The following is a 27,209-nucleotide window of genomic DNA, read 5'->3' on the forward strand; positions in this document are numbered from 1 at the left end:
GAATGGGGGAAGGGTGTGACTACTAAGGGATAGTACAGCATAGTTTTTTTGTATCCTAGTTCTGGTGGTGGTTACAGGAATCTATACATGTAAAATTCATAGAACTGTGCACCAAAGTTAAAAAGTCAATTTTTTCTGTGTGCTGTTTAAGAATTAAAGGAAATTTATAAAAAGGCAATTTTGACATTTAAAACTTATAGTTAATACTTTCAAAGGGGTCATTTAGAATTTAGTCTGTAGCATAATTCCAGATACAATAGTATTTTAGACAGCCCCACAGGCTTCATTTTATAGCACACTATGGAGCTCACAGAACATTACATGAAAATTTCTTAACTTAAACTTCAACTAAGAAAAAAGAAAAAGAATGGTTGTAATATCAAAAATGCTCAGTACTCCCTGACTTCAGACAATACTACAAAGCTGCAGTAATCAAGACAGCATGGTACTGGCACAAAAACAGAAAGATAGATCAATGGAACAGGATAGAAAGCCCAGAGATAAACCCATGCACATATGGTCACCTTATCTTTGATAAAGGAGAAAGGACAGTACAGTGAAGAAAGGACAGCCTCTTCATTAAGTGGTGCTGGGAAAACTGGACAGGTACATGTAAAAGTATGAGATTAGATCACTCCCTAACACCATACAAAAATGCTCAGTAAACACCACATAAAGAACATTTATTTTAGTGACCTTTACTTGAATTGTAGCTGCAGACAACATGCTGAGTAAGTATGCGTTAATTTTTTTAATGTTAAGAAGCAGTTTTGCTGATACATAAATAATGGTCATAATAATCATTAAATAGTGTATAAATAGGTTGAATGATCTATTATTAGACTGAAGCCACTTAGATAATTAAAAGCTAAGGTGAATTTTATAACTCTTCAATTAAGATATTAGATTAAAAGCCGGGGCATATCAAATCAAGAATGATAGGCATTAGGATCAAATAAATTATTGTCTGTGGGGAAATAAGAAAGTGTTCATTATTAATTAATCCCATAAAATTTAAGTAAATAATCCAATTTTTAAAAAATCCTTGAACGTTTCTTGAAGGCATACAGTATTTTAACAATGTATTCTAAATGCAACGTTCAAGTCAGGGAAATGGTAAATGATATGCATTCAAGTCAGCTAAGTTAAAATATTACTTAGCTATAATTAAGTATTGCTGTAAGCATATAGGTTTCCAATTCTAGCTATGATTATTCTGAGCTTACAAAGAGGAAATGGAGATCAACCTATCTATGAAATGGATCAGACCTTCAGCTGCTTCCAGACAAGCTTTGACATTAAACTGAACAATCTATAAAGAAATTCCAATGGTGACATAAATCTGCATGTTCTGGATTTCCTTCACATTTTATGGAACATTGGTCCCTCTGTAGCTATAATATCTGCATAGGGAGCACTCTGCCTCAGCTCAATAGCCCGCTGTTTTTTTAGGACAAGAAAGCTATAAAATTTGGCTGCAGCTTGTTTTCGGTCATTATTTCTGCAGAGCTTCATCAGACTAAAGTACTGCATTCCCATCTTGTTGGATTCCTGGGAAAACAATTATAAAAGAAGAAAGGAAAGGGAAACAAGATGATTAGAAATAAAGCAGGCTGTGGATGCATAATGAACAACAAAATATTGATATTTTTGATAAGTGACTGTGAAATTCTTAAATGGAGAAATGCAAATGACTCATTAGGAAACAAAAAACATCATAGGTCATTGAGCACAGCTTGGTTCATTGAGAAAATACATGCAAAAGAACTCTAAAGTATTACACAAATTTCTAATGTGTTGTACAAATGTTAGGTCTTTTAAAAAATTGATGTTAACATAAATGGCTCCTGGAGAAAGTGCAAATTAATTTAGACTTGCAGGCAGAAAAAAGTCCACAGGACCTTGGGAATCTTCAAAATCAATGAAAATTATCAGCCTATCAGGCTTGTTTTCTTTAAAGGTACTGCAGGATGGGGGTGACTAAACAACTCTTGTGGTAAATGTCATGGCAGGGGAATATGACTAAATACATCTCCCAGTTTCTTTGCACAGATTAAAAAGATGTTGGATTCACTATAGGACACCTGTGAATCTACTAGAAAAAACTGAGGTACAATAAAGTATTTAAATAGACTACGTACCTGGAATCAGATTTCTAGAACAGGAGTATTGTTTTTTAGTTAGAAATACTGTGGTGAATACTGGTCAGTATCCCTGTGAGTATTGTACTAATCTGATAGCTGTGAAGCATTTTTTTTTTTTTTAAATAACATATACAAGGGTTTTTCTGTTCTGTTTTGTTTTGTTTTGTTTTGCCAGTCCATAACACTTAACAAATCAATAAGTTAAATAATTTATCATACTTTATCTCAACCAAAGGAGCAGCCCAGTGTCAGCAACCTTTCAGAGATGGCATGCCAAGCCTTCATTTATCCCCCCCTCTTGAGGAGACAAAATGCAGATCAGGTGGCTTTTTCCCCAGGGAGAGAGCAGGGACAGCCTTCTCAATTCCAAGAATCCTTTTGAAAAACACCCTGAGAGGATTATTCTGTTTCCTCCAGAAACTCCTTTAAAATGAAGGTAAAGGAATAAAGGAAGGAGAGAAATACAAAGTGGAAGACTATCAGACTTAGAGAAAGCCGAACCCTACATGCCAGCAGAGAGGAAAGCCAGCAAAAAGCAAGCCAACTTGAGATACAGAAATTTGACCCTGTTTGAGGAAAGTCTTTTAGGAACTTATTTGGAGAACAAGGATTTTTGAGGAATGCACTAACCATTCTGCCTCTAGACTGAGTTTCTTGCTGGCTGTTCTAATCTACAGATCCCAGACTTGAACTGCAACATCCAATTGGATTTTCAGCCTCCAGCCAGCCCTGCTCACTTCTGACTGTCCAGACCCTACAATCTGAATTGGCTTGAGCCAATTCCTTAATCTATCTTGTTGCTACTGCTTCTCATGACTAATAGGGATTTTGTACAATTCAGTGGTTTTTGTATACTGAACAAAAAAACTACTTAGTTTGTCTAAAGTCTGAAGTCAAGGGGAGATTCTGTCAGCAAGCAAGGACCTCTCAGTTCAGTCCTGAATGGGCTTTTCCTCTAATTGCAACCCAAAGCTTTACATCTGTCTTCCTGTCCCTATAGAGTTTACTTGTGCCACTAAATGTGTAAATGTATATAGACAGAATGTTACTACCGCCAGATTCTCTAATTATTTAATATATTCTACAACCTCTAATATATCACATACTTAAGGCCATCCGTCCATTTATCTTTACATGTCAAAAATGTGGACATAAGGCCAGCATATAGTTGTGCTCAGTATTTAATGGTGGAATTTAAGTTAAGTACAATAAAACATGAAAGCTGTAGAATAAAAAAATTTAAAAAAAGCATTTCCAGCAGTGACAGCCTCCCCATGAATATGTGCCTTTTGCAAAGGATCTCCTTCATCCGTCTCCAAAAGAGAAGAGGAAACATGAGAAGCACCTGGTCCAGAACCCCAATTCCTACTCCATGGTTATGAAATACCCAGGATGCCATAAAATCACTACCACCTCTAGCAATGCACAAACAGTAATTTTGTGTGTTGGTTGCTCCTTGTTCTCGCCAGCCTACAGGAATAAAAGCAAGGCTTACAGAAGGACGCTCCTTCAGACAGAAGCAGCTCTAAAAGCATCCTGAATCAAGACGAGAGGGATACCATTCCTATAAACACACTTGAATAAAACAAAAGACAAAACCCCAAAGTGAAACAAAACCTAGGAAAAGCTCAGGAATTGTAGGCAGCAGGATGTCATAAGCTGGAAATGAGGGGTGAAGCTAAAAACATGAGAGTTCCTTAAAAGGCTACTTGGAAACAGTTAGATCCTCAGGTCTACTCCACCACCTCACAGAACCTTAAGACCACTACTCCCATACCTAGCAGGAAGCAGGAAGTTGTCTTTCTGGAGATATCAACCAGTGAGGTTCTAGACTTGGAATAATAGGCACTGTGGATGGTGGAGGAGAAGTGTTATAGACTGGGGAAATATGGGAAATTCTAATGTCTAAACAGTGAGACTGCAGCCTCTCCCTTACTCCCTTTGGTTCCTGAACCACGGGCATCATGCTTATATCTGCTAGGCAGTAGATCTGAAGATTAAGCTGGGAAAGTGAACATTCCAAGGAAAAGAATCCTATAGATAATGACGTGTGTGTGTGTGTGTATTGGGGGGGCACCACCCAATTATCTCACTATAAAGACCACAAGTCTACAAGCCCCATCCATGCTTATCTAACCTCCAATCAGCTTTTTGGTGTCTCACTCTTTTAAAAAAAAAAGAGATCTAAGAGACATTTGGATAAAATTTCTAACATTCAAGAGCAGAAAAGAATGCATTCAAGAGAATCACTAAGGGGCTTCCCTGGTGGCGCGGTGGTTGAGAGTCCACCTGCAGATATCAGGAGATCCAACATCTGACGCATAGGTAGTGCAGAAAAGGAGACTAGATTAACAAGGAGGAAATCCAAAACAATTTCCAATGCAAGAACATGAACTCTCAGAATAAAGAATCTATTACATGTTTAGCACAATAAATGAAAAAGACCCATACCAGAGCACATCATCATGAAATTTCAGGCCACTGGGGATAAAGAAAAGATCTAAAAGCTTCCAGAGAGAAAATAAAGGTCACCTACAAAAGACCACCAACCAAGCAGCATCTGACTTTTCAATAACAACACAGATGCCTAGAAATGTTGCAAAGCCTTCAAGATCTGAGAGTTATTATTTTCAAGCTATGTTCAGATACACCCAATAAAGTTAAAGGTAAAATAAAGACATTTTCAGACTTGTATGTAGGGCCTCTATCTCTTATGAACTCTTTTTTTTTAGATTAATTAATTTATTTAATTTTTATTTATAGCTGTGTTGGGTCTTCGTTGCTGTGCACAGGCTTTCTCTAGTTGCGGTGAGCAGGGGCTACTCTTCGTTGTGGGGTGCAGGCTTCTCACTGTGGTGGCTTCTCTTGTTGCAGAGCACAGGCTCTAGGCGCATGGGCTTCAGTAGTTGTGGCATGCAGGCTCAGTATTTGCGGCACATGGACTTCTTGGCTCCGCGGCATGTGGGATCTTCCTGGACCAGGGCTTGAACCCATGTGCCCTGAATTGGCAGGCGGATTCTTAACCACTGTGCCACCAGGGAAGCCCTCTTTTTTTTTTTAATTTAATTTAATTTGTTTATTTTTTATACAGCAGGTTCTTGTTATCTATTTTATACATATTAGTGTATACATGTCAATCCCAATCTCCCAATTCATACCACCACCCCCCCCCAACCAGTTCCTTTTTATAGCTGAGTAATATTCCATGGTATGTATGTACCACGTCTTCTTTATCCTTTAGTCTGTCGATGGGCATTTAGGTTGCTTCTATGATCTGGCTATTGTAAATAGTGCTGCAGTGAACACTGGGGTGCATGTGTCTTTTTGAATTATGGATTTCTCTGGGTATATGCCCAGTACTAGGATTACTGGGTCATATGGTAAGATTATTTTTAGTTTCCATACTGTTCTCCATAGAGGCTGTATCAATTTACATTCCCCCCAACAGTGCATGAGGGTTCCCTTTTCTCCGCGCCCTCTCCAGCATTTGTTGTTTGTAGATTTTCTGATGATGCCCATCCTTTTTTTTTTTTTTTTTTTTGGGTTCCGGGGGCCTCTCACTGTTGTGGCCTCTCCCGTTGCGGAGCACAGGCTCCGGATTTTTTTTTTTTTTTTTGTGATACGCGGGCCTCTCACTGTTGTGGCCTCTCCCGTTGCGGAGCACAGGCTCCGTACACACAGGCTCAGCGGCCATGGCTCACGGGCCCAGCCACTCCGCGACATGTGGGATCTTCCCGGACCAGGGCACGAACCCGTGTCCCCTGCATCGGCAGGCAGACTCTCAACCACTGCGCCACCCGGAAAGCCCTGATGATGCCCATTCTAACCGGTGTGAGGTGATACCTCATTGTAGTTTTGATTTGCATTTCTCTAATAATTAGTGATGTTGAGCAGCTTTTCATGTGCTTCTTGGCCATCTGTATGTCTTTTTTGGAGAAATGTCTACTTAGGTTTTCTGCCCATTTTTGGATTGGGTTGTTTGTTTTTTTAATATTGAGCTGCAGGAGCTGTTTATATATTTTGGAAATTAATCCTTTGTCCATTGGTTCATTTGCAAATATTTTCTTCCATTTGGAGGGTTGCCTTCTCGTCTTGTTTATAGTTTCCTTTTCTGTGCAAAAGCTTTGAAGTTTCATTAGGTCCCGTTTGTTTATTTTTGTTTTTATTTTCATTACTCTAGGAGGTGGGTCAAAAAAGATCTTGCTGTGATTTATGTCAAAGAGTGTTCTTCCTATGTTTTCCTCTAAGAGTTTTATAGCATCCAGTCTTACATTTAGGTCTTTAATCCATTTGGAGTATATTCTTGTGTATGGTGTTAGGGAGTGTTCTGATCTCATTCTTTTACATGTAGCTGTCCAGTTTTCCCAGCAGCACTTATTGAAGAGACTGTCTTTTCTCCACTGTATATCCTTGCCTCCTTTGTCATAGATTAGTTGACCTCCTATGCACTCTTTGTCTCAGGAAATTATGAGAGGATGTTAACCACCAAAAAAATTCAAGATAAAGATCAAATCATCAAAACTAGAGGGACTAACATAGGAAAGAGACAAAGGAATCCCCATGTTATGGTAAAGGAATGTCCCAAGACAAAAACTGTGGAGCAGACCTAGAGAGCAACTAGTCTAGATTAGAACAAGAGGAGGATGAGCTCTGGGAAGGATATTTTCAAGAAAAAAGAAAGGAACTGATGAATTAATTGATGTATTTGACCATACTAAAAGGGGTTTTATTTTATTGTCAGAGAGTTTTGAAAAAGAATTAAGGATGGGTATATAGATACTAAGCAAATGTGAAAAATGAGGTAAAGATTAACGCCAAAATAAAAAACCCATAAAGTTGGCAAGAAATGTAATTATGCTTATGAAGTCTCAATTTAAACTAATTTTTACATAGTGGTGGCAACTGATGGTTGTCCCTTAATATCCATTTTCTTCTTCCTCCATAGTAATAGAATTATTAGCTGGTCCCATGGTTGCCAGATAAGGACTACGTTTCCCAGCTAGATGTGGCAAGGTGATTAAGTGCTGGTCAGTTAAATGTGAAAAGTGATGCATACAATTTCCGGGATATACCCTTAAAGGAAACTTTGCTGCTGATTGGAATGCAGACATGGTGGATAGTTAGCCATTTTGGATCCCAAGAATAAAGAAAATGAGATAAAGGGAACCTGGGCCTCTGACAACTTTGTGAACATAGCTGCCATACCAGATAGTACTCTACCTGACAGAGAAATAAACTTCCATCGTTTTAAGCCACTGACATTTTGGCTCTGTGTCACAATCAAACCTGCATCGTGACTATTCTAATTATAACATTGTAAGCACTGAATACTGTGCTGAAAATACACTGGGGTGGGGGAGATATAACTAAGCTAAATTTTCATTTTCTTCTGAAAGAAGTCAACAGATAAAATATAAAGCTGAAATATTAGGAAAGAGCAGTAAGAACATGTAATTAGAAACATAGATATAAATACTAAAAGAAAGAGTTTATATAGTTTCCTCTGGTAAGCAGAACTTAGGAATAAGTAGGGATGGGACAAAAGACTTGTGTGTTTCCCTTTCAGCCTTAAGCATAGTACTACTGAACTTTCAAAATTATATACATGTATTATTTTGATAAAAATATAAGTTAAATTTTAAAATTATCTGTTTCATTCTTAAACTGTTATAAATTTAGTTTCACATTGAGAATTAGTTAACAGGCTGCTAAACACAAGAATTGGACATAGAATAGATGTCTAGGGACATGAAAATGGGTAAGAATTGATTAGAACGTGTAGGCACCAAAAGCAAACTCACATTTAGGCTCGGGTATACAGCTTAAAAATCATTTCACTCTAGTGTAATTTGGCCTCAACAAAAACACAATGAAAATTGTTTTATTTCTATTAATATTTAGAAGGTTGAACTCAACATTTTACTTATTTTTAAAAATAAAAATAGGGTTGACAAACCCTACTAAGTCTTACCCGCAAGCTATTTAACATATGAAGTATTCTTCGATTCCATCTCTCCACCTCAATATTTTGTTCATTCCCCAATGACTCCTGTTTGAATAATTGATATAATATTTCATTTAACCAAATTTTACTGAATGTTTACTATTTGCCAGCCATAGTGTTAGCTGCCGCAAGAAACACAACTGTAACACTGGGTCCTGCCAAATAAGGAGCTTATAGTCTGATAATTGAGAGAATATGACTAACATACAAATATAGCTCAGTCTTTACAGGATTATATCTATACTCCCAGGCTATCTTCTGACAAGGGGTTCCAGAGTTGGAGATTCTGCCATCTCTATTGGTGATGCATCCCAGGCATTGTGCACTTACTTTTAAAAGTAAAGATGACCACTTTTGGCTAGGACTGTCCCAGCTCTGGTCAATCTGAACTCAGATGACAGGAGTAAACAAAAAGCTATAGAAGAACTACCTTGTAAAGGCCTTTATATGAATTTATCTGGTGATATAAAAGCTGTAACAATAACTGATGTTTAGTATGTACAATTGGGTTAGGAAGCTTACGAGTTTCAAGGGTGTCTTGTCCGAAAAAGATCAACCCACGGCCTTTCATGTTATTTGAATAGATTCAATCTTTTCAGTTTTTAGCCACTTTCAGAAACACCTTAATATTTAAAAATTGTAGAGTTGAAATCCCTTCACAGGAACTCATTCTAAGCCCTTACCAACTAACACCTTATAAGCTGAGAACAGAACTGGGCATAGGAAAGGTGCTGATGAGTCTGATAAAAAAGCAAGACTACAAAGGGTTGGGGGAGGCAAGTGGCACAGATCTGACCTACTTTATAATTTCCCCAATGCTATCTCTGACCATGAAACCCAACAGCTCCTGTGTCACCCTTATCACAGCCCCACTGTTTGTCAAGTTTTCGTGTATACCTCTGGAGCCCAGACACTTCTTAAAATTGCATTCAATTTCATGAACTCTGAGATGATTTCAGAGAGCTTCAGAATATCCTGTATGATATTTTAAATCTTTTGAGGCTAAGGGGACTGCCAAGTCCCCATTCTTGCCAGCTGTACTGGCTTCCTGGTTCTGCCTATACAGCATCCTTTCTTACATTCCAAAGATAGTGATCTGAAAACATGGTCAATTTTATTCTGAAGAGTTTTCTGAATTCCTCCAGGTAAAATTTATGTTTATTTCTTTCTGGTTTATTCTGGGACAAACTAGTTCATCCAATTACTAATGTTTATTTTATTGTTAAATACACAAATGTATTTTTCAAATGTAAAAAGCAATGGCCCAACTCTTTGTTAAAGATCCATGAGACTGCAGCTTCACCTATATTGTACAACTAAACAAATCAGGAAAAGGCTCAGAAAAAAATAGTCTGTGCATTTTGCTGAAGCCTGTCCACTTAATCTATCTGGACACCTACAGCTGAGTCCATTGTGTGGAAAGCCCTGTGGATTATTAAAACAGCTGAACTTGTGCTGTGTTGTGGTTTTCTTGACCATGTATGAAAATAACCTGTGTCTAGAAGCAAAGAGAAAGGCGAAAGTGACTCAACTCTCTTCTGGCTCAGTTGTTTGGATGTTTCAGGTAAAAATTTCATGTATTTATTCTGTCCTAGATTATCCAGAGAAGTCAGTCATATGAAAAAAACAATTTAATAGTCTTGGAACTCATTGTAAAGATAATTTATTTAAAAACAAACTAACATTAGGCATTAGTAAGTGTTTTGATATTATTTAAGAAACTTTTGTTAAAATTCATTACAATGTTAAAAATGCCTTCAGCACTATGGGACAAGGACTAGAGAAATAAGACAGTAATCTATATGGAGTCAGGTGAGTCACATGTTAGCTCTGGCTTCGCTACTGACTTGTGGTCCTCTGTGCAGACCATTCCCTTTTTCTGATCTCTAGAAGTCTTGAGTCAGACCTTGGTCTATATCAGCCAAGGTCTTGGTATAGACCGTGAGTCATTGTTTTGGGAAATAATGCCCATACATTTTTCTTTAAATAAAATGAAATTTCAAATGCCCTAGGACATAGTCATAATACAACTCTGCTTCTTTACAGATGTTATAAGAATAATTTAAAACAATGATTCTCAACATTTTAAACCCATGACTACCTGCGATAAGTATAAAAATCCCATACATTTCTTTAAAATTACTTAAAGTTTCAAAATAAATTAAAGAATAAAAGATCAAAGGAATTCTGAATATGTTTTATCAAGCTACTCATACACATCTTTGTTAAGAACACAAATTTAAATTGTAATTTTAGAGAGTAACGTGACAGCTAAAAACAATTTTTAGGTAAATAAGGTGTTAACTATTTAGGAACAAAGTTTTAAATAACATTCTTAAGACTATACATCTATTTACCAATTCAACTGGACAATTTTCAATTTCTTGTGCCAAGATGGCATTCAGTAAAGATGATTCCTCAGCAGCTGAAGGTACCGTTTCAGCAATATCCTGCTAAAGCAAATTAGGGAAATATAGGTAAGTTATCACAGTAGTAGTAGTCATCACAGGAACAATCTCATTTTATTAAATGCTTTAATCACATGGATGCTCATTTCTAAAAGTAATTTAAAATACTACCTGCATTCTCAAAATATCATTTCTGAAATATCCCAAATAGGCAATCCCTGACTTAAATATTCCTGTTTTCTCTATGCCTCCCACAATGAAGAACTTGCATGTTCTGCCCTCCTTGCTACGTATCTTTTCCCTTCCTATTTCCCTCAACACTACAGATGTCATATCAAAAGTCTCTGCTGCTGCACAGCTGAGACCACTTTCTATGAAGCAGTTTGTCTTTGCCACAGTCCCCTACCTCTATTCTCATGCCAGAACCAGGTGGCAGAGGAAGAAGAATTGTAAGCCGAGGGAGTGAGAATGGCGGAAGGGATATTAATATCCCTACCTAGGGCCAGGACAGGATTCTTGCCACTGCTGCTGGAGTTGCCACTAGCAAGAGGGAAGAAAAACTGTGTCCTCTGGAAGGGGAACGAAGACAAAAAGGAAGACGGAAAAAGAGAAATTCTCCATTCATCAACACTCTCTTTTCTCATTGCTATGGAAGCTGTTGGCCCCTTTCTCATCTTCAGCCTGTCTCCAAGCTTCATTCCCCAAGCTGTTATCTGTGGTTGTGATTAAGTTAGAAGCTTCCCACAACATAGCTTACTTGATTTTTCATTTTAGCTTTTAAAACTTTTCATGAGTATGAGGTTGCATTTTGTTCTTTAATATACATGTTTGTGGAGCCCTATCATGTTTTTTTCCCTTTTATTTCTATGAATATTCTACATTTTAGATACTCTCAATTGTGCAGTTATTTTACAAAATATTGTTTGAATTTTTGAAAGATTTGAAAATGATTATCAGAATCAATATTTTTCTGTCCATTTAAATTGACTGTGCTTCCATTACTGACTATATTTCATATCTGTTCACCATTTTTGGAAGCAGAATAAGAATGAAATTGAAGGTTAAAGCATAAGTATAGGGTAAAGGAGTAAAAGGTTCAAAAGAAGTAGTGCAACAATCTTTCCTTCACTGCAAGCACCAAAATTTTGTCACTATGTTAAAAAATAATAAACTAAACAAATTTGCCTAATCATAATTTCAGTAGGTGCATTCTAAGAAATGTCTGAATCCAAATAAGGAAGAGAGTAGTACTGGCAACCCAGTATCTCAATATTCAGTATATGATCAAATTAAAACACATTCTGTTTTAATGTATTATGAAATTGTCTTTCCTTCCAAGGGCATTCAGTTTCAATGTGGATTGACTCTCAATTCCCTGAGTGGTTATCAAAATACAGTGATGATGGAACAAACCAGAAAAGCACTGTTTTCTTTTTATCTTGTGTGGTATAATATTTACACTTGTACAGTCAGTAAAGTGACATTGGGAAAATATTTTACAGCACACTTTTTCCAACTACTTTTTTTTTTTTTTTTTTTTTTTTTGAACGAACCCGTGTCCCCTGCATTGGCAGGCGGACTCTCAACCACTGCGCCACCAGGGAAGCCCCCACATTTTTTTAATAACTGTTTTTCAAATAAAAATTATGTCTTCAAGTAAAAATTAAAAAAATTTTTTTGGGTCATGGATCTTTAGTCTTTCAGGCTAAGATAACCAGTGCGTCTAACACATATTATTTTTAGAGTTAGGAAGGGTGAACTTATGATCAGAAGCAAAGCTTAGGTGTATTTTCTAGACTTCTAAAGGATTCCATGACATATTGAATGTGAGACCTCAGCATATAACCAGATTCAGGTATAATAATTTATTCAGTGTACCATGAAAAATACTCTTTCAGTATGAAACTACTTATCTTGTGATTTGCTATCCTAAACTTCTAGAAAATACTGTTCTGCAGATGTAAATTATGTTTTACCCTGTAGTACTGTACATACTAAAGAAGTTATAGAATAACGTAAGATGAAATATAAACTATAAATATAAGACGATATACCAGAGTCTCAATGTTCCTTCACTGTATGTGACAGGAAGATAATAATATTTTTATTACTCTCTTTGGTTAACTTACATCAGAGTTAATATTTTTATTGGTATCCTCACAAGAGCTACACTTAGATCCATCAGTCGCTTCCTTCCAAGTTTTGGATTGACTTAACTCTTGCAGGGAATTTGGCTCTTCCATCATGGAGGTCTCTGAATTATTAAGGAAGTAAAAAAGATTTCACTAACATATCTTTCAAACTTAAAATTGGGATATGGTTGTTACAAAAGAAAACTTCTGACAGACAACTTAAAATCCAAGAATTTAAGCGTGCGCAAACTTTCTTATAGCACCCCAAGTCTCACATATTTATCTTCCATTTTCCTTCATCTGCCTTTTTATCACTTCTACTCCCCGTGTTCCACCACCTATCTCCTCCACTCTCGTTCCCACACATTTAACTCACAAGACAACATGGATATACCAAGCCCATCTTAGTATATTGTTCAGCAGATTTTAATGCCTTCAGTAAGCAGAGGTTCACTCAACACATAAGTTAGCTTTATTATTCCTTTATAATAGTCACAATAATAATTCATTATTAATATTATTAAAATTTCATGCATCCTCTAGGGGGATAGATATATCTATATCTCAGGTTAACTGTATTGTTTAAATGCTATTCTTATCACTAAGTGATTTTTCATGTTAGTTGTCTTAAAGTGAAACATTATCCTACGAGATATAGAATTTTCTTTGTTGAAGGCTTGTGAGTACTGCCTTTGTGGGTGGGGGAGGTGGGAAAGAGTGAGATTAAGAATAGTCCACATAGTATATATACTTCATCTTTTTAAGGTAGTTTGTTGGACAAAAATTAATCCACATAGAAGAATGCAAGGCTGATCTAACAATTTCTTTTAAGTTCAAGTACTCTTCTAAGAGCATTTATACTTGGGAATATGGAATTGGATCCCATCTTAATTTTGAAATGTAAAATCAAAGTTTTGTTTCTACAACATTCCCCTCAACACCAACAGAATTAGGATGTCTTACCTACTATGTTTTCGCTTCCCATTTCTTCCCTTACTGACTCCTTCTGCATCAATTTTCTTCCAAGTTTAAAGCCAGAGGACACAAAGCATTTTGTAAACAACTGTAAAAATATACATTTTTGTTTCTCGCTTTTGTACAAGTAAAGCAATTCAACAAAATACAAGCATATATGCTAAAAAGTTAAAACTATTATTCATGCACACACATCCAGCAAATTAATTCAAAAGGGGGTATTTTTTCACAAGTGTAAATTCCGTTGTAGATATGAATATAAATATGTATTTATTTATCACCAAACATTGCACCCATGTAAAAGAATAGAAACTATTACCATTTTCAGTTCAGCATGAGTCAGATCCTGGGCAGCAGTTGACAGAAGTGTGTCTGCTCCTCCCCTCTGCTTCCACATCATCAACCTTTGGGTAGGAGGTGCAAGTTCCAAAACCATGAGTGTGTCCGTAAAGGAAGTAAGCTGTCTATGCATAATTTTGCTACTGATCTCCTTGATTGGATCTATGAGCAGTTTCCTCTTTTTGCCTTTTCTTTTTTCAGCAATGTCTAAATATAATAAATACATACAAATGTGATAGGTTGTACAACTTTGCATAATGATATTCTAGGCATTGCATATCTAAGAAATGTCTACCACAATACAACCTACAGAGTTGACTTGGGAAGAAAATCCCCTTCTCTCTACTGAAAATTATGTTTTATATGGTTTTTGCACAGCTAGTGTGTCTCAGCAGCCAAGGGTTAACACATTTTGTAAAGTGCTTAGGAGGCAGGCACCCTGTTGATATACTAAATGGACAACTGAGGAATGTGGAGCAGAGAGTATATTGAGAGGGAAGTCACTCAGTTGTAAAGTTCCTTAAAATATCTACCTAACAGGATAACTTTTTAAAACATTAATTTGTATTTGTCCAGTGTATTTTTCCCTCCCCCATTGAAATTCATATACAAATTCCTAGTAGGTAGTTAGGGCCATGGGATTTTGCTCCTTTAACTAATTTGGCCGGGTAGAAAGTAGAAGTCAAGCTTTTCCTTAGTAAAGATGCAAAAGGGGAGTGGGGGGCAGTTAGATTTTCTGGAATGGGTGGAGATCTGAGATCAGATGGAGCCAAAGGAACTTGCTTGCTGATGTGCCTCAGTAAAATCTTGGGAATAGGACAAGATTCCAAAGGGGCTGGCTGTGTGATGACTCCAGAGGTTATGTAGGCTGGGACACTGGGTATCACACGGTGGTGTGGCTGATGACCAGAGGTTCCCTTCCACCTGCTGTACCCCTCCCCCAAACTTTGATACTATACATGGCTCAGGGCAGATAGGGGAGGTTTGCAGATTGCATTTCTTGCCAACCAAGTGGGATAGAGGCTCAGAGTTGAATTTCGCAAAGAAAACGTTGAATGCTTTATTCTTTGCATGCCTGAGTTTATAAACTGAAATATCAATTATACTACTTAAAATTAGGATATTCTTAAAAGATCTAGTTATATATTAGATTCATATTCAGTGCCTCTATTCCGACCCTTTTACTCTGTCTTATTTTATATTGCATGCTTATTTATCTCTTGATCAGACTGTAAGCTTCTTAAAAGCAGGAACTATGTCTTCATTTCTGTGCCCAGAATAATGGCATGATAACTATTGGAACTGAACTCTGTTTTACATTTTCCAATTTCCCAAGCTGGACAGATGGTTTGACCAGGACTGAATATAATGGAAGGACCATCCCAAATTTTCTTCACACCTTTCCCTTATTGTATTATGAATGTTATTACTAGATTGACTACCTCCTATAATATTTTAAGAATTATTAAAGTATCTCAGGGTAAATAAGATAGTAGCGCATCAAAACTAAACATAAAAACATGAATGACTCTGACCTGAAGTATCAATTGGCTCAAGGGTAAATCCTTCCTCTTCATTTGATGATGTGGTTTCATCCATTTTTTCATTTTCAGGTGGACATACACACTCAGGATTATCTGGTTCTACTAATCAACGTTGCCATAAAAGGATTTATTAAAAAAAATAATGGTTATGTTGCAAACTAGAGGACTGTATGAGAATTAAAGTGAAAGATAAACTAACTGTAGATTTATATTGCTAACTGGAGCCACATCTGAATTCTTAGAATCATGTATTTAATAGAGCTGAAGAGACTCAGAGATTATACAGTCTGGGGCCTGCAGTGTTCAGGTGAGTCAAGTAGTATCACCCTCTTTTGCACCTGTCACATCTAAGGCTGGGCTACAGTCACATCAGAAGTGAAAACAGAGATAGGAACCACAATAAACGATTGACATAAATTTGGCAATATGTCTGCTAAAAAATTTGTGTTCTGTTAATGATTAGTTGACCCATAAAGAACCACACATAACTAAATTTTTATTGCCTCTTTTTACATTTAAAATTTCTACTACTGTGTTAGAAAGCAAATGTAACATCAAAAAGAGTGAAACATCAAAATGGGGCTAATCATTCTTTTAATTCTTAAGAAAAATCAGACTACAAGACTTCAAATCATCTGAGGTACTTTCACATCAATTTCAAGTAGAAAATATCCCCAAATTTATAATTTCTATCAAATTATATATAGATTGTCAAGCTATATTAATATTAATGTGATATTAATAATTAATAACCATGTTAGTGTCAAACATTAATGATGCTTTTACTATGTAACATATATTATTTTAATGATTCAGAAGCAGGGTATTTTGGCAGAGTATTTAAATGAGCTTTTATAACAAATAAACCCAATCCCGATTAAATACCCATCATTGTACTTTTCCCAGAACTTAGTTTTCTATTCTATATTATCTAAAGTCAGACTAAGAGTTTGAGGGACAACACTCTTCATTATCTTTCACTATACTATACTGCTACTTAAACCCATAAGTTTTGAGGCTTAATTTGAATATTAGTATCTGTTCACATTCTACACAAAAGAAACAACATACCCACTATAGTATCGGGAGGCTCAGGAAGCATGGAAATTTCTCTATTTAAATGCATGTCTTCTAACAGGATATTCTGATCATCTTGCAATAGATTGTCTTGAAAACACAATAAACACTTCGGTTATACAGAGTTGAATCTGTCATTTGTTCACTAAACACTTGACAGTATTGCATGCAAGGAGTTGTGATGGGATACAAAAATGAGTGAACCCTACTTAATTAGATTTGACTGGTTATATAGACTACCACATTTCATGCAGTATGATGTAGAATTTTATATATTTAATTTCCTTTCCTTTATTAAAAGTCTATTTATAAATGTTTATTTCAGGAAATATTTACTAAACTACCAAGATAGTAGCCTTGTTACAAAGCCAGGTTTAGATTTTCAGATTAAGAAGTAAAAGTTTTCATACTCCTTTGGTAGAGATCTAAGGTAGAGCCACTATTTTTCGTAGTTTTCAAATTTCAAAAAGTTTGCCATAACCAGCCTTTTACTGTAAACTGGAGAATTAAAAAAAAAGATTTGATATATAATAGTCAGTATCTTTAAAATTAAGTGCATTTCGATTTCCAAGTTTTCTCTATCCTATTTCTATGATGACTTTAAAATAATATAATAATATAAATATAAAATAATAATATAAAATGCTGGACAGATCCTTTAGAATAGCTGTCCCACAATTTCTGCTAAAGAAAACAATGTTTTCTAGTATACAATCTAGTATATTTTGTGAGGAATATATTTACCTCCCTTCTTCCCCTCTAAAGACTAGAAATTTGTAAAAATAAAAACAAGAACTTATATGATAAATGTGTTTAAACAGATAGCTATTTACTTGGAACTAGCCTAAATTTTTAAATATACCATAGACTTTGAAAACTTGTGTAAAAAAATGTGTTGACCTATATGACCCAGAAGCATATATGAAATTTTAGTTTGATGGAATAAAACTTCCAGTATGTTATGTAATTTGACTGAAACAAATATCCAATTTCTATATGACCAGATAGTATACCAAATATTTCTCCTGCAGCTCCTTCATCTCCAAATCCATCTCCACTGTCACAGAACAGAAATATTTCTCCAATGAGGCTTCCAGAACTATGTTCAACTAAAGGACCACTGGAATTTAGCAATATGTTGTCATCAAAGAAGCTATGTCTTCTGAGAATTTCAGGTTCCTCCTCTAAATAAATACATATAATTAATATTGAGTTAGTCATAGAAACACAGAATTTTAGGGTTAGAAGCTAGAATTTAGATATCATTTTGAATAGCTCCTTTCATTTTACAATGAGAAAAGTGAGAGCTAAAAATTTATTTGAATTATTCAAAGACATACAGATGGCCAGTAGGCATATGAAAAGATGCTTAACATCACTAATTATTAGATAAATGCAAATCAAAACTACAATGAGGTACCACCTCACACCAGTCAGAATGGCCATCATTAACAAGTCTACGAATAATAAATGCTGGAGAGAGTGTGGAGAAAAGGGAATCCTCTTGCACTGTTGGTGGGAATGTAAGCTGGTGCAGCCACTATGGAAAACAGTATGGAGGTTCCTCAGAAAACTAAAAATAGAATTACCATATGACCCAGCAATCCCACTCTTGGGCATATACCTGGACAAAACTATAATTCAAAAAGATACATGCACCCCTATGTTCATAGCAGCACTATTCACAATAGCCAAAACATGGAAACAACCTAAATGGCCATCAACAGATGAATAAAGAAGATGTAGTATATATATACACAATGGAATACTACTCAGCCATAAAAAAGAACAAAATAATGCCATTTGCAGCAACATGGATGGACCTAGAGATTATCATACTATGTGAAGTAAGTCAGAGAGAAAAAAACAAATACCATATGATATCACTTATATGTGGAACCTAATTATGGCACAAATGAACCTATCTACAAAGCAGAAACAGACTCAAAGACATAGAGATCAGACTTGTGGTTGCCAAGGGAGAGCGGAGGAGGCAGACAGACGGACTGGAAATTTGGGGTTGGTAGATAAACAACAAGGTCCTACTGTATAGCACAGGAAACTATATCCAATCTCCCGGGATAAACCATAATGGCAAAGAATATTAAAAAAAGAATGTATATATGTGTAAAACTGAGACACTTTACTATACAGTATAGATCAGCACAACATGGTAAATTATACTTAAATTTAAAAAAGAAAAAAGAAAAAAAATATTTGAATTATTCAAGTCATTCTGCTAATCAGTGGAGACTGGATTTCTAGTCTAACACTTTTTCCAATACAATAACAAAAATTTCCAAAATATCAGGACAGAGTTTTTAGTAGTGGTACAGTTTAATACTTCCCAGAAGGTTATTATTGGCAGTCGAATGATTTCTTCTACCTTAGGTGGGTCATATCCCACTTGATTGAGTATTATTTCATGGACAGTTGCTTGAGTTGTTTGTCCATAAGGAGGGATTGGAAAATAAGGAGTATGTCTGCCTTCCAAGTAATGGAAAGGTAGGTAAAATATTAAACAATGGGCTTATAACATTTGTTCAATAGATATTTATTGAATGACTAGGTGTTAGGCAATATGCTAGGGGTTGGATACAGCAGTAAAAAAGATAAAACCTGGTCAGCTAACATAAACTGAGTGGTTACTATGTGCATTGTATTATGTAGTAGAGGATACTATTATAATCCTCATTGTACAGACAAGGAAACATCCACAGAAAGGTTTCATAACTTGCACACAGTCACACCCTAATAAATGATAGAGCCAGGATCTGAAGGCAGCAAAGATCGTCTTAGCAACGGTTAGAATTCTAGCAAAATGGAGACTAATGAGAGAAAACTCCTAAGACACTGACAGCAGCAGATAAAATGAACTCCCTGCTTCAAACCGCCTGCTTCCAGATTGGCTGTCAGTACATGCATATTCTTTCCCTTCCTTGGGTTTGAATCTTTGGGTCCAGAAGTCTGAAACCCCAGAGGTCAGAATCTAGAAGTCTGAAATCCCAGAGGTCAGAGGTTGATCCTCTCTTTCCTTCCTCTAGCAACCCACGTCACTGCTAGTCAGTAAAGAAACTCATGAAGTATCACTCACTGGAAATTTTTCTACAGGCCTACATCTTCTAGAAAGAAAGAGCTAAAAAAGGCAACCTTCATTGTATTGGACTAAAGATTTGCTCAATAGAAAAAATAAACTTTTTCAAAAGAAGTAAAGGTATTGTTCACATCTTCCAGGTGCACCTTGATAGCTCCCAAAAGAAAAATCATTCTTTGTCAATAAGATAATAACATTCATGAACAGACAGTATATTCTGAGCACTGAACATCATGAGAACCTGAGAGTACACCAAAAAATTAAAGAAATAATCTTTGCTTTCACTCTTATACTATAATCCAGAATAGGATGGATTAACATTAAATATTTCTTAGAGGACATTAGGTTTGAACTAGTTTTTGAAGGAGAGAAAATCCCTTATTGGTAGAGAGTACTAAAGGAGAGAATAAGGGAAATAACTGTGATGTTGCTAGTAATATCTGGATTTTACATATAGGGCAGTAAGGCTCAGAGAAGCTAGGTGATCTGCCCAATATCACACAGCAAATCAAGAGAGAAAGCCCAGATTCAAACCCAGGTCTGTCAGTCTACTCAGGACATGTTCTCCCCACCTTCTTGAATTGTAGTAGACAGAACTGAGAACAACTAAATTGTATTGGTTGACTGGTAAGACATTTGCTTGACTAGAGCAAAAAGTCTATATTAAGGTAAAACAAAGTTAATAAAGATGGTGATAAATTGGTAGAGGGCCTTGAGGAGAGGCAGGAGTATCTATCAGTAAGTTATAGGGACCCAAGGCACTTAAGAAGAGAAATGTGATGTGGAAAAAAAATGGAATTTAAGGACAATTCCTCTTGCAGAGCTGTATAAAATGTGGGGCCTGGAAGAAACTGTGTAGGAGGGTATACAGCACTTCAGCACTTTAGTACTGGCGAACTAAATATATATATATATTTAGTACTGGTGGCTAGGGAAACAGAAAGAATACCTGAGACATTTCCATTTTTTTTTTAATTAGCACTGGTATGAAGCTTATAGAAAGCATAGTTAAAAGTGATCCTAAAGTTGCAGGGCTGAAGAAGAGCAGTAGCATTTACAGGGAAATGTGTAAAGAATATCTTGGGCAGTAGGAAATATGATTAACTTTTTACCAATGTGTTATATTTCAAGGTTTGGGGTAACAGCCAGTAAGAGATGCGTGCTACTCAAAGTAGGGTCTGTGGACGGTGTTGGTCCACAACAGAGTAAATACACAAATTAGACGTAAATGTTCACAAAGTTTTAATATAATGTCGCAGAGTAATTTTATACATGTTGGATCTAATAACAAAAACTTGAGGCTTACATGTTGATTTTTAAGTAAGTTTTTAAATTTTTCTAGTAATTAATTTTTATTATATTTTACAAAAGTGTCATTCCATGACAGATAGGAAATTGACAAAAATTATAAAACTGGTCCTTCACCACAAATCATTTGAGAAACACAGATATAGGTCGTAAGAGTTATGGAAGGAGAGTCAGGATGAGAAGTGGAGGTTACAAGGTAGCTCAAGCATTACTGATGCTTGATCACCCTCCTCCACCTAAGACAAATTTAGGCCAGCCTTCTCCTATGCTCACTGCTTTGGGCACTATAAGAAAGTCAAAGATGAATGTGACGCAGATCTTACCCTCATGGAGTTTTCAGAACAAAACAGACCAATACAATAAATATCATGATACAAATCAGAGAGTGGTAAACGCCATAAAAAAGAACAAATACTATATAGTTAAATTACACCATATAGCTTTAATTCTAAAATACATTCAACAGTTTCTGTTTCCCAATCAATGTGTATTCAGTGTGTATTTCCTCCTCACTCCCAAGCTATTTTAAAATCTGTTATTGATATATATTTAGAGGAAATATATTTTGAAGGCTCTGTATGCAGCACTTGTGTAAAACCTTGTGTATATGTTAACTACAGCAACTGTTTATTTATATGTCTCTCTCCCAGCCTGAAGCTCCTTGAGAGCAGGAAATGCTTCTTTAAACTTTGTATTGCCCATGCCTGTGATAGCACCTGACATATAGTAGATATTTAATAAACGGTTGTACACTGAGAAGGGAAGCATAGGCTAAGCCTGAGTCTTGGCATTGACACCTACAGTAGAAAAAGGCAAGAATAAACTTATTGGGGGGTTACATTTATACATCAAAAAACTCATACATTCTAAAGATATTTCTACTGGCATAGAAATAGCTTTGGCATTGTTTTAATACAAAAATGCAAATATAATTGATTATGACTTGCAATTTGAATTTCTCAAATATTCTCACCAAAGCTCCCAGTGTGGAAAAGTAGATCATTGCCATAATCTTCTCTAAGTGTGATTTCTTCTGGTTTGCTTTGATTCTGAGTAAAGTGTTCTGAAACATCAATAGCACTATGGAGAAATATAAGATTGAGGAAAGCATGTGAACAGAACACAATGATTTTGCAGTATACTGAAAAACAAACAAACACCCTTAAACAAAAACATGTTTTATTATAAAAACAAAGGAGAATTTTATTTTCTCAATAGTATTCCTTACAAACACTAGTTCATTATACATATGATATAATGAACTATGATCTCCAGGTTGTCAAATCCAATGGGCAATTCTCAGTCCTTATCTTACTTACCATACCCAACAGCATTTGAAATTGATGTTCACTCCCTTCCTCATAGAACACATTCTCTTCTTGGCCTCTGCAATACTACTGTCTCTTGATTTTCTTCCTACCTCACTGGCTGTTCCTTTTCCATCTCCTTTATTAGTTCTTCCTCATCTCCCAGGTTATTAACTATTAGGAATGACCCAACATTCAGTCCTCAGACCTCTCTCTCTCTCAAATCTACACTCATTCCCTCAGGGATTTCTTATGACTCATGGTTGAAGTTCCATCTACATACTCACAACTCTCAAATTTATATATCCCATCAAACATCTTTCCTGAATTTCAGACCCAGATATTCAACTACCTACCTACTCCCCTTGGATGTGTAACAGTCATCTCAAAACCTATATCCAAAACCTAATTTACTTCCTTTACCTTGCCCTCTTTAAACTTGCCACGCTCTAGTTATCCTAATCTCATTAAACTGGTAACTCCATTCTCATGCCAAAAATCATATAGTCAACCTTCACTTCTCTCTTTCTCTGTCAGCTCTGCCTTCAAAATAGATCCATAACTTGACTGCTACCACCTTGATAAAATGAAGACTGAGAACTGATCACAGAGACTATCATCTCTTGTCTGGACTTCTTACTGCAGTAATCTTCTCATAGGTTCTCTGCTTCCTTCCTTTCGCCCTTATAGTATGTAGCCAGAGGAAGCATGTTGAAGTCAAGTCAGATCCAGTCACTTTCCTATTCAAAACCCTCCTGTGCTCCCTATCTGACTAAAAGAAAAGTCCTCATTACAGCCTATGACACCCTCCATCACCTGCACCCCGGCTACTCCTCTGACCTCATCTCCTACCACTGGGCCCTTCATTTACTCCACTCCAGTCTCACTTGCCTCCTTGCTGTTCTTTGAATAGGTCCAACATGCTCTGCCTTAGAGCCTTTCCATTTGCTTTACATGGAACATTCTTCCCAACATTACTGAATGATTTGTTCCTTCATTTCCTTTAGATTTCTGTTTGGACCTTATTAGAAAAGCCTTTTCTGATCTCTCTATTATTTTATTTTCTATTTCTCTTCATAATGCTGATCATCTCCTAGCATACAATATATTTACTTGTTTGTTTATTACCTGTCTCCCCCAACTAAAATATAAGATTCATGTGGCCAGGAGCTATCTCCTCAGTGCCTAGAACAGTGCTTGGCATATGGCAGGCACCCAACAAATATTGAATGAATGAATATACTGTCAATATTGCAAACTACATTCAGCAAATATATTGATTCATTTTTGGTTTTCTACTTTGAACTTTCACACTAAATTTAAGTCTTTGTCAACTGCATGTGTATTTCAGTTGTTAACTATGTTCCATCTGCATTCATGAAATCTGACAATGTAAAACAACGAAATATCAGGAAAATCAAATTGAAGGAAAATAAAATAATTTACTTCATATTTTGGGGATCAAAATCATGAAATTCTTCTGGCAATGTGATCGCATTGTAAGCTGCTTCGAGATTCTCTTTTGGAAGGTCAACCAGTCCTGAAAAGGATAAAATACACATTCAATAAGTCATGATGCTATATAAAATCAACTTCCAACTAAATCTCTACTTTCTCTCACTGGACTAACTGTTTAGTCTCCTAACTGGTTTCCCTGTGTCCACTCCTGCTCCTCTTCAGTCTATTCTCTACAAAACAGCCAGAGTGATATTTTAAATATGCAATTATATCAGATCACCCCCATAGGTAAAATGACTCAGGGACTTCCCTAGCGCACTTAAATAAAATCCAAATTTCTAATTAGGGCCCTGTATCCCTACAAAACCTATAGGCATCATCTAACAACACCTTCCCGTACTCACTCTACTCCAACCGTACTGGTCTTTTTGCTCTCTGAATGAGTCAAGCACTTTACCACCTCAAGACCTTTGCTCTTGCAGTTCCCTCTGCCCGGAATGCTATTCCCTCATGAACTTCTTACATGGCTGGATACTTCTCATTCTTCAAGTCTGAGCTTAAATTCTATCCTCTCAGAAAGGCTTTTCCCAATTAGCCTAACTAAAATACACTTCTCTCTTATTTTCTGTAGTAGTACTCTTTTTATATTCCTTCATAGCACAATCTATAATTATTATAATAATTTTTTTAGAAAATCTTTTTCATTATCTGATTTTCTCACCAGGCTCAAAGGGACCTTATTTGTCTTGTTTGTCCTTGTATCCCAGAGCCTAACATAGTGTTTCACACAAAGTATGAGATCAATAAATATTTATGGAATATATAAGTGAAATAATGAACACATTTATTTCACTGAACCATATTTGATATAATTATAAATCTACTAAGAGATTCTACAGATATTTTAAATAGAGAAAAAAAAACTTGTCAATCCTGATTCACCCATATTAACTGAGGGAACAGTACGTGCAAGGCACTGAGACAAGCACTATAAGAGATTCAGAAAATAAGTATGACAAAGATGTTGCCTTCAAGGAGCTTGCAGACTAGTGTGAGAGGCAAGGTCTGTACCTAGATAAACATAATACAAGGTGGAAAATGACTAAAGTCTTAAAACTAAAATAAAAATTTGAAAGCGTTCTATTTATGACACATGTAAATCTCTAGCACTTTGGAATGCCTAAAGATTTTCTATAATATTTCATAAATAGCATGCTATTGTACTTAGAGTCTTGAGAATTGTGAAAACAATGACAATTACTGATATCTAGGTTTTGTCAATCACACTATTTCTAATTTATCTCATAAAGGCAAAAACAGATATGGCAAACCAAGTGACCCATTAAAACTGAATATCAGAGTTTCTTACACAAGTGTGGTAGCATTAAGTATATTTCTTGTGTAAATAGGCAGCAACATTCCAAGTTTTTGAAGGCATAACCTTTTCCTGCAAACACAGGAAAAGAGCAAGGAAAATAATATAATTTGTTCTTAACCATGGAAACTTAGATTCAGTCAGAAGGAAGCTTACATTCACCATACTCACACTGGAACTACAGAGTGCTGCCAATTAAAAGAGCCCACCCAAAATAAAAATGCAAAAGGGAACAAAGATGAGTGAGACAGATCAATATTGCATGTATACCTGGGCGAAATGTCATCTTCATTTTAAGCAATGCTTCACTGCAATCTGCCAAAAGATACTTTGCCTTCCTGTTATAGATTCGAACAACTCCCAAAAGAAGGTGTCCTGAAGTTCGAAGTGCAATTTTCACCTTTCAAAATTTTTTTAAAGTATTAGAATATTAAAAATTAGATTCATAAACTCTGTTCTTTGAAAATTATAAAATAATAAGAATGTCTTCTCTTTAAAAAGCAGACATTTTGTATTCTTATTTAAGGTGAATCACTTAACTTTTACCTCACCTTGTAAAATGATTAACTTTTTTATTCAGTGAAGATAATCGAATGTGGCATTTAAGTGAAGTATGCTATTATTGGTTTTACGGGAAGTATATAACCTTTGCAGTCGGGCAGACTTGGGGTCAAGCCTTGGCTCAGTTGCTGAGGCTGAGTCATTTAACCTTCCTGAACTTCAATTTATTAATAATGGCTACAATTTATTATATACTTATTTTGTGCCAGGCATTGTCCTAAGAGCTTTTCATACACTAATTTATTTAATTTGGACAACAACCTCTATTTACAGAAGCAAAAACTGAGACTCAGACATGATAAGCAGCATGCCCAAAGTAACAAAACTATTAAGTGATAGAGGAGGAATTAAATTTAAATTTGACCAACTCAGAAGTTCATGCTCTTAATTACCACACTTCACTGAGGCTAAAAGAAGCCTATCTCATAGGGTTATTGTGAAGATTAAGTAAACTAAAGAACATACATAAAGTCTAGCCCAGTGCCTGACACATGGTAAATTTTCAATTATAATTCATCCTTCTCTCAAGAAGAAAACTACTTAACCTATAAAAATATTAAAATGATATTTTAATGCAAATTCTAATAGCTTGTTATAGTGTTTTATAATGAACATAGTACCTTGCTTATGAAGTGACTTCATATATATTTTGATTTATACTCAATCCTCCTTTCTTGCTACTCTCCTATTCATTCACCCATTATTTTTCTAAGAAATACTCATTTGATACCTACTGCGTATACAATATTTTGTTAGGGAATAAGAAACAATCACAAAATACGTATAAAACATGGCCTCTATCCTTCAGGATCCAATCAATTTAGGATAAACATATAAGAGTTAATTACCAACAGAAATCAATATATGTTTATGTCCAGAAAATAAATGCTATAGGAAATAAAAAAGAGAAGACCATTTAAGAAGTAAAGTTTCCTTGGAAATATATTTCATGATATAATGTATTTTAATTCCTTTCCTCTCCATAAGTCATAGCAAATACATACTATAATTTTAATGAATAACATACCTTAGGTGAAAGAATTTTTTCAATGGTTATTTCTAGGTTACATTCAAATACATGGGCCTTTGTCAGTTTCTTCTCCCAGTGAGCTGCAAGCCAGATTTTGGCCAATGGCCCTCGCTTACTCATAAGCACATGTGTGTAGAACATGGTGCCTGTATTCCTTAGTAGTATTTAATGAACTACAGAGAACATTAAAAGACATTTAAATTTTGATACAAAAATCTTTCAGTGCTACTTTACAGCAAGCAAAACCATTTTTCACTAATTCTATAAAATAGATTATCTTCTAATTCAATGCATTATTCAATTCAAATTATTTTCTTATAAAAAGAAACTTTTATTTAAAATACAAAACTATATTGGGCTTCCCTGGTGGCGCAGTGGTTAAGAATCCGCCTGCCAATGCAGGGGACACGGGTTCAAGCCCTGGTCTGGGAAGATCCCACATGCCGTGGAGCA

General features: G+C 35.7%; 1 protein-coding gene and 1 pseudogene across 1 annotated transcript; one reads left to right on the forward strand and one right to left on the reverse strand.

Moving 5' to 3' along the window:
* Positions 1–1,362: 1,362 nt before the first annotated feature.
* On the reverse strand, positions 1,363–26,897 carry RAD21L1 (RAD21 cohesin complex component like 1). Its single transcript, XM_024743177.1, has 13 exons — positions 26,754–26,897; positions 25,436–25,565; positions 23,779–23,872; positions 21,999–22,105; positions 17,637–17,807; positions 16,618–16,713; positions 15,538–15,648; positions 13,983–14,209; positions 13,652–13,751; positions 12,686–12,810; positions 10,506–10,601; positions 8,116–8,193; positions 1,363–1,551 (listed from the first exon to the last, which is right to left on the reverse strand). The coding sequence occupies exons 1-13, from the start codon at positions 26,895–26,897 to the stop codon at positions 1,363–1,365; spliced, it is 1,668 nt and encodes a 555-aa protein (XP_024598945.1).
* LOC112398403 (40S ribosomal protein S27-like) lies at positions 2,575–3,673 on the forward strand (annotated as a pseudogene).
* Positions 26,898–27,209: the final 312 nt, after the last annotated feature.

Source organism: Neophocaena asiaeorientalis, unplaced genomic scaffold (genome assembly GCF_003031525.2).
Source record: "Neophocaena asiaeorientalis asiaeorientalis breed wild unplaced genomic scaffold, Neophocaena_asiaeorientalis_V1.1 scaffold82, whole genome shotgun sequence".
Taxonomy (NCBI): domain Eukaryota; kingdom Metazoa; phylum Chordata; class Mammalia; order Artiodactyla; family Phocoenidae; genus Neophocaena; species Neophocaena asiaeorientalis.